The 12,288-nt window shown below is 33.0% G+C and overlaps 1 protein-coding gene across 1 annotated transcript; it reads left to right on the forward strand.

Moving 5' to 3' along the window:
* The first annotated feature begins 2,745 nt into the window (after positions 1–2,745).
* Positions 2,746–3,703, forward strand: LOC139848222 (beta-1,3-galactosyltransferase pvg3-like). The gene has a single exon (XM_071837954.1). The coding sequence runs from the start codon at positions 2,746–2,748 to the stop codon at positions 3,664–3,666; it is 921 nt and encodes a 306-aa protein (XP_071694055.1). The 3' UTR covers positions 3,667–3,703.
* Positions 3,704–12,288: the final 8,585 nt, after the last annotated feature.

Here is a 12,288-nt window from a genome sequence, read left to right on the forward strand (position 1 = left end):
GAAGACGCCTGGGTTGAAGCCGATGGGTCTCGAGAATTGCAAGATCAGCTCGAAAAAACAAGCATTTCGAATCCTGCACAGCAAGTTCCTGGTTACTATGACCACGGTTTGAACTATCCAGGTAGATACGGTCATCGAATGGCGTTTTCTGGTGAAGCGACAGCTGTCAATAGACGAAAAAATCAAAGTCCACTAGAATTCTAGCAAGACCCAAAAAGCCTTTTTTTAAAACTGCTTATATTATTCGTTAGGGTCTACAAACATTTTTTTAAATATCTTATTTTATTCGTCCGCCTAAGGGCTATTTTTTCGCCTCGTTCTAGATACTTAAATTCTCGGGACCAACCATGATTGTCTTTTTTTGACTTTTGAGACATTTTCTCTTCCAACTTTGACTTTTAATATTATTTTGGTCTCGTTCTAGATACTTAAATACTTTGATCATTTAATTTCATAATATGAAAATCTTTAGAAAACCTTAACATTCAACAAATATTCATTAACCCGCTTAATATAACGGATATCATCCATATAGATGGATGAATTAAATTTAAATGGATATGAATATAAATATGTATTTAAAAATTAAATGAATATAGATATAATACAGTATCACTCTATGTATTACCATCCGTGAATGAAACCCCACACCCAAATAGTATTAGTCTCACGGTAAATATAAAGTGACCCAACTCCACGTATCAAATTAAAGCCCTTGTCATCCTTGTTGAAAAAATAACAACAATGTCCCTAGTTTAACTTAAAGCCAATTTCGTGCTATTTTTAGCTACTTTTTATACTTGTTTGTGCAATTTTAGCGTGTTTTTGCTTAAAATTACTAAGTTTTAGGTCAGATGGGCTCCTCAATACCGCTTGATTAAAGGCCTTTTGTTGTCACGTAAACTGCGTTTGATAAAACTGAATGAATTAGCATTGGATGGTTCATAATCTGAATAATTAAAAGTATCTGAATAAATTTGGTTCTAAATGAAAATAAGTTGTTTGATTAAAAATTTTGAATAGATATATTAATTGGGTAAAATTGCCTTATTAACGTGTTAATGATTAAAAAAGTTCAATATAAATGTTTGTTAAGTGTTCTGGATATGATTTGAGAAGGATAAAACATAAAATTTATGTGTTTAATGGTTAAGAGAGCGTTTCAACTCTGAATGGTTCAACTGAATGCTGAATCATTCGGCACCTTATGTTAATCAGAGGTCAGAAACAAACGTTTTCAATGCTGAATGGTTCAGTATTAAACACTGAATCATTAAATTAAAAGGTAAATAAACACACCATTCACTACTTTTGCTCAAGATTTTATGTAGTATTACTAATTTTAACTTGTAATTTTGTGTTTCAAATGTAAATTTCGTCCATGAAAAGAATTCATATTGACGAGGAGCTGTTTATGCTCACTAATGATACGTCATCCGTTCAGCGTATAAGATTCCATGAAACAAGCCGTTTAGGGGATAAAATCCATTCACTGTAAACGTGATTAAAAGCTAGCAGGCCGTGACCATGTTATAATATGTCTAGCGTGCACGTAAGCCCTTGAGCATCGTTCAGTGTATATGCCCCGTATGATGTGGCAGTGTGCGTCATACATCTAAGATGCCATGTGAGCCCCCATGCTCCGAGCCTCCAAGCATTTAGGGATTGACCGAGTCGCGGGGGTTAATTGACGAATCATGTGTGAAGCGTGTTATATGGAGATCTAGCTTTGATCTTCGCCTATAAATAGGACGCTTTGGCCTATCATAGGGACACTCGAAATCTTTCAGAGACTATATACTTTCTCTTTTTAATGAAGTGCTTCTCTCTCTAGAATCAGAGCAAAGCAACCAACTCGGATTTGAGTCTTATTTGGATCCGATAGTCATTGTTGACAGAGAGCAACTTTTGTTGAACCGTTCACATCTTAAGTGCATTCGTGTGCCTTCCGTGTCCGGAATACGTACGATCACTCACTCTTGTTCTTCATACTTGTATGAGTTGTATCCCAAATTATCCAGCAACTTTCTAGTCCATTAATGAATAAGTAGATAAGATATTCTACTCCATCTTCTAACCAATTGCTTTACGTATACAGCATACTTTTAATGATTAGCAACTTTTATCTTGATGTAACAGCAGTTCAAATTCACTCATCCGAATGTAACTTACTAAAACATAAAGTAAACTACAGGATATCATAGATTAACCTTTAAATCCATAACTGCCCATACAGGATTGATCTTGTCTGCAAGATGGGACAACATATAAATGCTGCATCATTCTTTTGATCTAGCCTTGAGGGATACATGTTGCATGCGCAATACAAGATCTTGGATCATAGAAAAATATGAAACATCTGATCAAAAAGTCAATAACTTGTAACTGAAGCAGTCAGCACATGTTCATGTAGATATGCCTAATTCACTCGCTGTTTAACCATTGTGAGTTTACTTTTTAGCCCTTATCCAAGCGAAAGTATTACTAATACATATGATGTGCCAGAAGTAGAAATTTACCAAAAAGAATTTGACCAAGTGGTCACCTTAGGCTGCGTAACTATAAATTCCAAGGGCAAAATGGTACATTCATACTTTTACTGTGGAATATAAATTAGGCTAAGAACCACCACCCCTGCATTCTTTTTTATGCCAATCTGCCAAAACCTCCTTTAACTCATGCTGCAATAACAAAACTATATAACAGATCTCTCATACCTTATTTCAAAAATCTAACTTCTTCAATATGAAAAATGTTACAAAGGAGAAAAAAATCATACTTGCATCTTTCGTATTGGTCGCATTCTTGATCACTTCATCATATGTTAACGAATTTCGATTTGAAAGTCTATCAAACCTAGGCAAATGTGCCATCTCCTCACCTTCTTCAACAAACTCATCATCAGAAGATGAAATACGAATCCTCCTCGGAATACCAACAAAGGCAGACAACTATGAACGTCGAAACTTTCTCCGCCTCATTTATGGGACCCAGTCAGTGGTTCGAGCAAAAATCGTCTTAAAGTTTGTCTTCTGCAATCTAACAAAAGAAGAGCAGAGGGTTTTAATAGCACTTGAAATAATGCTACACAACGATATCATTGTATTGAATTGTCAAGAGAATATGGATAAAGGCAAGACTTACACCTACTTCTCAAGCTTACCCGATATGCTGAAAGATGAGTTTGACTCGGTCAACCCGCCTTACCATTACGTTATAAAAGGTGACGATGACACTTATTTTCGGCTACCTAAGTTGGTAGATACACTAAGGCCATTACCAAGAGAAGACTTATACTTTGGGTACGTAGTCCCATGTCCTAGTATGGATCCGTTTGTGCATTACATGTCTGGAATGGGATATTTGGTATCGTGGGATATAGTCGAGTGGATTAAAGATTCAGATATTCCGAAAAAACATTTTGTGGGGCCCGAAGATAAGATTTTTGGAGAGTGGCTTAAAGAGGGACGGCGTGCGAAAAATAGGCATAATGCTAAGTGGTCTATGTATGATTATCCCGAGCCACCTACAAGATGTACACATGAGCTTTGGCCAGATACAATAGCGGTACACCGGCTGAAGACTCAAGAGAAGTGGATTCGGACGTTGAAGTATTTCAACGTTACTCAAAATTTGAAACCTTCGAAGTTGTATCATATACCTTAGTTGATGATGGTGATATACTACAATTTTTTGATGATATATTCTATATTCTATATTCTATTCTATTTAAACATAAAGATTTGATTCTAGCTTATCTAGAGTTCTTGTAGCTTATCTAGAACAAATCATGTGTACACTAAGGTCATTTGGTTAAGCATACAACATGATGAATGAGACTTACCTTTTGCTCGATTCCCAATATCAGAAAATGGTGCTGGAACGTTGCCCATTGTGGATGATTGAACCTATTTCAAACCATATAGATTAAAAATAGATTCAAGTGCTAATAAAAGAGATTGGGGGTTGTTGTTATGTTTGAACGACCCTCTAATCATCATTAAGATACTCATCTTCAAATGAATAGTTAGCACGTCTCAAACATGAAGATCCATATGATCGTGCATTCATACATTCATCTTCTTAAGAGAGTATGTAGTACCTTTAGTACAATATCAGTTATCACATATGATAGCAGCTAACCCCATTAGCTTATGACACTTCTATTTATAATAGTGTTCCTGAAATTAGAATAGTGCGCCTTTTCTTAAGTGTCTTCTTGAAATCTGGTGTGCACGCCATTACTGCACATGTTAGACTTGCGCAAATATGTATGCGCAACCGCACATACGATCAGTAGATAACAAGTTCACAATACAGATTAAGTACTTCTCCCTGCTTCGACTTACAACCTGATAGCCATGCTAAATGTCAATAGAGCATCACAGAATTAGTTGACATAAAATACAACTTTACAAGTAATATAAACTTTAAAAGACCAATGATTTCAAAGTTTGTAACAGAAGGAATCAACACATGCTCTTGCATATTGAAACTTTCATCTTTGTTACATTGTTGATCAATTGGCATTTATAGATGTAATTTAGTACGACAATATATTAAACCTCAGCAAATGTGCCATTTCTTTACCTTCTTCAAATATCTCTTCACTTCCCAAAAATTAGGGTTTATAATTTATATGAAGTTAATACTTCACATCTCCAAGAAGTTATCATGTGGTCCAGCGGTTAATGGCCTGCCTCCTTTAAGGGAGGTCAGGAGTTCGACTCCCGTTGGCTACATATTAAAGTAACACAATTTCATCTCTACCATCTACCATGAAGTATCCAACCATGGCACATTTCCCATATCGTTTGAGGATAAAGGGAGGGGGTTTTACTTGGCCGTGCCCTTGGATCGGTTTCAAGGTTTCCTCCCGGGCAGCGATGGGGGAGGGGTTATTATCGCTGCATCGGCATAGTCGAAACGGGAGATGATCGCAACGGGTGGTTTAGTCCCCTTGGGTCCCAATCGTTGTCCAAAAAATAGTAATTCACATCTCCACTATTTTAATTAAACACCAAATCTAACAAAAGTATACATACCTAAACTTTAAGCTTCACTTAAACCCTAGATTCTTCCAACAATTGAGAAAGATGATGGAACTGAGATCAAAAGTTAGTTAGGATGATGCAGAAAGGATTTACAACTAAAGATCTTAATTGCATGTGAAAATTTGATGGATTTCCCTTTTGTTTTTCCCCTTGGCTGAAACTCTCTCTCTCTCACACACACACACACATCACATTTCCAGATTTATTTTTGCTCAAGACGAAGAGGGAGTTGATATTTTCAAACATGTTTTTTATAAATCCACACAGATTTACTAAACTGCACTTAATGAGATGTTCACAAGTTTTTTTGTTATAATTTATTGAAGGGGCATTATTGGAAAGTATCACCAAACTTGTGTGGATCTATCAAAAGATTGTTTGGAAATATCACTTCCCGAAGAGGAATGGGTTCTTCCCTTTTCACCTACGTTATATTTAGTTAATTTTATTTTATACCGTTTTACCCTTTCCCATCCATTTCTTAACACTCAAAGTCCTGATATCATTACATCACAAGTCCCTTTTTTGATAAATCCACTCATTTTGTGCATTAACAACTTGTACTGTACAAATAAGCAATCCATAGTTTGAGTGGATTTATCAAAATACTTGTTGGATATATCACACCCTTTTTTCTAGCGTTCCATCCGACTAAAATACATCACTCGTATAATTACCAATATAACTAATAGACAAAATTTGTCTTATTTGTTATGAATAGTACTATTTAATTTTTCATTTTTTACAAACTAACCCCCTAACTTTTATTAAAATACAAATCGAACCCCCTACTTTATACCTATATTATAAATTATTATTTATCTCATCACTAACACCAAAAACACCCACCACGCTTTACCGGCTTCTACACTGGGCTCAAACAGTAGGACCCACATAGGCCACTACTGTGCTACACATTTTTTTTTGTCTCCAATGATAAAAGAAGCAACTTTCTTAAAAGGAACAACCCTTCAATGCTACCAAAAGATGTCGAAAAATATTTTTTTTTACAAAATAGATCAACTAACTTTAACGCTAAAAGAAACAACTTTCACAAAAGGAACAACCCTTCAATGTTAGATGTCGAAAAAAATTCTTTTTTACAAAATAGATCCACAAAAGGAAAGACTTTTTTTTTAACTCGCATTCAAAACGGAGCCCCCGGCGCGAAGCGAGGGCTCCACAACTAGTTATTATTATTAGACAGAATTACTACTGTCGTCCTTGAACTTATACTGAAATCATAGGCGTCGTCCTTACAACTTTTTTTTTGCGTTCGTCGTCACTGAAGTTGCATTTTATAACTTATGTCGTCCTGTTAATTGTCCTTCTCTTTCCTCCGTTAACCTTCAGCTAGGGATGACAATGGATCGGATATGGATCATATGATGCCATATCCACATCCATATCCATTTAAATTTTGCTCATCCATATCCATATCCATAAAATTCCAGTCCATCCGTCCATATCTATATCCGATGGATTAAGCGAGTTAATGGATATTCGCTGGATATTAAATGAAATTTTTATCTATCGGCGATTTTATCAATTTAATATAGATTATAACAAATGTAAATATTTAATCTTTATGTTTTTATTTTGTTACACATGTTTTGGTTGTAATTTGTCGCCGATTATGAATTTAATTGAACAAAATATGTTATAATATAAGTAAATATGCGTTTAAACTAATCTAATATGTAACTTTGAATATTGTTAATAACAACTTAAAAATTGTGACTATTACTACCTATATTTTCGTTAATAATTTAACAAATTGTCATATTTTCGTTAATAATTCAACAATTTGTATGTTATATGCATATGTATATCGACATGTAGATATATATGCATATAATTTAGTACGTATATATGTATATATAGATGTATTTCGGGCGATAATAGATATATCCGTGGATGATAAATTATCATCCACGTCCGATCCACGAAATATTTAGATTATCCATATCCATATTCATATCCGCTAATCATATATATATATATATATATATATATATATATATATATATATATATATATATATATATATATATCCATTTACATCATCCATATCCATTATAAATGGATCGGATCGGGTGGATGTCCATGGATGAAACATCCATTGTCATCCCTACCTTCAGCATGTGCCAACATGTGAGGGCAATTCTGTCATTTTCTCTCATTAAAAGTTCAGGGCATACCGGCGTAATTTTATCTTTTTTTCTTAAATAATTTTCTCTAATAAATTTTCATTTCATTATTCTTTTTTCTTTTCTTCTCTTTTAAAATCCATTTTCTTACAATTTTTTTTTTTTTTTTTACCATTTCACATTCACTGCTATTCCATATTCATCCCTAAAATTAAAACCCTAACTATAATACCATTACCCTAAATCTACAAACAGAAAGCAACATCATCGTCATTTCCATACTCGATGTCACACCTGAAATGTCCCGTTCATATTGATTATAAACGTTCCATATTAATTGATTTCGTTGCTAGGTTTTGACCTCTATATGAGACGTTTTTCAAAGATTGCATTCGTTTTTAAAACAAACCATAACCTTTATTTTATCGACAAGGTTAACAAGACACCACTTAGATTATCCAGAAATGATAATCTAACAAATATCACACTTACACACTACCAATACATATTGGTTTACAAATATTAATATGTTACAACAAAATAAATCTCGAATGCAGTTTTAAACAATATTATACAAGCATGCTGACACCAAATCTTGTCCATATAATAGCATGCAACAGCGGAAGCTCTTAATAATCACCTGAGAATAAACATGCTTTAAACGTCAATAAAAATGTTGGTGAGTTATAGGTTTAACCTATATTTATCAAATCGTAATAATAGACCACAAGATTTCATATTTCAATATACATCCCATACATAGAGATAAAAATCATTCATATGGTGAACACCTGGTAACCGACCTTAACAAGATGCATATAGAATATCCCCTATCATTCCGGGACTCCCTTCGGACATGATGAATTCGAAGTACTAAAGCATCCGGTACTTTGGATGGGGCTCGTTGGGCCCAATAGATCTATCTTTAGGATTCGTGTCAATTAGGGTGTCTGTTCTCTAATTCTTAGATTACCTGAATAAAAAGGGGCATATTCGGTTTAATAATCCAGCCATAGAATGTAGTTTCATTTACTTGTGTCTATTTTATAAAACATTTATAAAACTGCATGTATTCTCATCCTAAAATATTAGATTTTAAAAGTGGGACTATACCTCACTTTCACATATTTTTACTTCGTCGGGAAGTAAGACTTGGCCACTGGTCGATTCACGTACCTATAACAAATATGTACATATATATCAAAGTATGTTCAAAATATATTTACAACATTTTTAATACGTTTTGCTGTTTTAAGTTTATTAAGTCAGCTGTCCTCGTTAGTAACCTACAACTAGTTGTCCACAGTTAGATGTACAGAAAATAAAGCAATATATATTATCTTGAATCAATCCACGACCTCGTGTATACAAGCCTTAGGCTAGATCATAACTCAAAGTATATATAATATTTTGGAATCAACCTTAACCCTGTATAGCTAACTCTAACATTACTGCATATAGAGTGTCTATGGTTGTTCTGAAATATATATATAGATGGGTCGATATGATATGTCAAAACATTGTATTCGTGTCTATGGTATCCCAAGATTACATAATATATTAGAATACATGTATAATACAATATGAGTTAGCTAGGATATGATTAATATAGATTTGTTACCAATTTTCACGTAGCTACAACAAGAAAAATTATCCAATCTTGTTTTACCCATAACTTCTTCGTTTTAAATCCGTTTTGATTGTTTCAAGTTGCTATGGTTTCATATTGAACTTAATTTTATGAATCTAAACAGAAAAAGTATAAGTTTATAGTCAAAAATATAGGTTACAAGTCGTTTTTGTAAAGGTAGTCATTTCAGTCGAAAGAACGACGTCTAGATGACCATTTTGGAAAAACATACTTCCACTTTGAGTTTAACCATGATTTTTTGGATATAGTTTCATGTTCATAAGAAAAATCATTTTCCCAGAAGAACAACTTTTAAATCAAAGTTTATCATAGTTTTTAATTAACTAACCCAAAACAGCCTGCGGTGTTACTACGACGGCGTATATCCGGTTTTACGGTGTTTTTCGTGTTTCCAGGTTTTAAATCATTAAGTTAGCATATCATATAAATATAGAACATGTGTTTAGTTGATTTTAAAAGTCAAGTTAGAAGGATTAACTTTATTTACGAAAAAGTTTAGAATTAACTAAACTATGTTCTAGTGATTACAAGTTTAAATCTTCGAATAAGATAGTTTTATATGTATGAATCGAATGATGTTATGAACATCATTACTACCTTAATTTTAGTAGGTAAATCTAATGAAAATGAGAAAAATAGATCGAGCTTCAAAAGATCCTTGGATGGTTGAAAGTTCTTGAAGCAGAATCATGACACGAAAACAAGTTCAAGTAAGATTTCCACTCGAAATAAGATTGTTATAGTTATAGAAATTGAATCAAAGTTTGAATATGAGTATTACCTTGTATTAGAAAGATATCTTACTGTAAATAAGAAAGATTTCTTGAGGTTGGATGATCACTTTACAAGATTGGAAGTAAGCTAGCAAACTTGGAAGTATTCTTGATTTTATGAAACTAGAACTTATAGAATTTATGAAGAACACTTAGAACTTGAAGATAGAACTTGAGAGAGATCAATTAGATGAAGAAAATTGAAGAATGAAAGTGTTTGTAGGTGTTTTTCGTCATTGGTATATGAATTAGATATAAAGGATGTGTAATTTTGTTTACTTGTAAATAAGTCATGAATGATTACTAATATTTTTGTAATTTTATGAGATATTTCATGCTAGTTGCCAAATGATGGTTCCCACATGTGTTAGGTGACTCAAAAAGGCTGCTAAGAGCTGATCATTGGAGTGTATATACTAATAGTAAATACATTTAGAAGCTGGGTATTGTACGAGTACGAATACGAGTGCATACGAGTAGAATTGTTGATGAAAATGAATGAGGATGTAATTGTAAGCATTTTTGTTAAGAATAAGTACTTTGATAAGTGTCTTGAAGTCTTTCAAAAGTGTATGAATACATATTAAAACACTACATGTAGATACATTTTAACTGAGTCGTTAAGTCATCGTTATTCGTTACATGTAAGTGTTGTTTTGAAACCTTTAGGTTAACGATCTTGTTAAATGTTGTTAACCCATTGTTTATTATATCTAAAGAGATGTTAAATTATTACATTATCTTGATATTATGATGTATTAATATATCTTAATATTATATATATACAATTAAATGTCGTTACAACGATAATCGTTACATATATGCCTCGTTTCGAAATCCTTAAGTTAGTAGTCTTATTTTTACATATGTAGTTCATTGTTAATATACTTAATGATATGTTTACTTATCATAATACCATGTTAACTATATATATATCCATATATATGACATCATATAGTTTTTACAAGTTTTAACGTGAATCACCGGTCAACTTGGGTGGTCAATTGTCTATATGAAACCTATTTCAATTAATCAAGTCTTAACAAGTTTGATTGCTTAATATGTTGGAAACACTTAATCATGTAAATAACAATTTAATTTAACATATATAAACATGGAAAAGTTCGGGTCACTACAGTACCTACCCGTTAAATAAATTTCGTCCCGAAATTTTAAGCAGTTGGAGGTGTTGACGTATCTTCTGGAAATAAGTGCGGGTATTTCTTCTTCATCTGATCTTCTCGTTCCCAGGTGAACTCGGGTCCTCTACGAGCATTCCATCGAACCTTAACAATTGGTATCTTGTTTTGCTTAAGTCTTTTAACCTCACAGTCCATTATTTCGACGGGTTCTTCGATGAATTGAAGTTTGTCGTTGATTTGGATTTCGTCTAACGGAATAGTGAGATCTTCTTTAGCAAAACATTTCTTCAAATTCGAGACGTGGAAAGTGTAACGACCCTGGAAATTCCAACGTTATTTTATTAATAATTATTATTATTAATACGCGTATTTAAATGAATGTATGTTATTACATTTACATGTTGCCATGATTGCCCGTACTTGACTTTTAAGTGCCCGAAACGTCTTTGTGACACACGAAACTTCACGAATAATATTTCTAGATATTATTTGCATTCATGATTAAGTTTTATTAATCATTTTGATTAACTATGGCTATTAGTTAGTTACTTGGGCTTTAATTGGTTTAACTTGTGATTTATTTGAACTTGGGCTTTGATTAGTTAATGGACTCATGAATTAAGACTAGTAAGCCCACCCTACCTTTAAGTGGGCTTAGTTAGCCCACTCTTTCAAAGTGTAAGTATCACTTTAACTTGTAACTAGTTGGTTAACTTTGTAAGGAATCAAGTTAGTTGTTCTTCCCATGCATGCACCCATTTTAACCACCTTTAAGGACAACCACATGCTTGTAACCATCAAACAATTGCCTCCCCCCCTTGTGAGCTGCAGCTGGCCGAAACTTTTAGGCCTTGGGAGTGCTTTTTTTGTTTCATTTTATGTAATACTACTTCACTTGTATTCCCTCTCATTCAAACACACACTTTACTTGCAAATCCTCTCAACTTTTCTTTCATTCCTTTCTCTCTTTTGCTCCCTTTCTTGTAAGTAACTAGAGCAATTTTTCTCTTCTTCTTTCCTTTGTCTTAAAACTAAATACATACATGAATCATCATCATCATTTGTTGTTTGTTTACTTGTTAGTTTGTTTCATGAAATTGTTAGTTAATCTTACTTAGTTCCAAGAATCTAACTTCCTAGTCTTGATTCTTCATAATATCTTGTATTCATCAAGAACACAAGAACTAAACTTACTAGTTTATGTTCTACATATATTGTTTCAAAAGATATAAGTTCATTGTTGTTGAAATCATACTTGTAAGTCATGGAAGTAAACTTAAAGTTTACTTTACTTAAAGATCAACTTTGGTTGAATCTTTAAAGTATGAGCAACCCTTGAACTAATTACTTGTTTAATTAACTTGTTTCTTTATTTTATACACTTTAATTTCATGTAGTTAGTTTATATGGTCAAGTACTACAAGTTAGTCTTGATCTCATATCTCTTGAACAAATTAAGTTAACTTTGAAAGTTCAAGAACACACAAATAAGTTTTCCTTAAATATAACTTTGGATCT

This window comes from Rutidosis leptorrhynchoides, chromosome 1 (assembly GCF_046630445.1).
Source record: "Rutidosis leptorrhynchoides isolate AG116_Rl617_1_P2 chromosome 1, CSIRO_AGI_Rlap_v1, whole genome shotgun sequence".
Taxonomy (NCBI): Eukaryota; Viridiplantae; Streptophyta; class Magnoliopsida; order Asterales; family Asteraceae; genus Rutidosis; species Rutidosis leptorrhynchoides.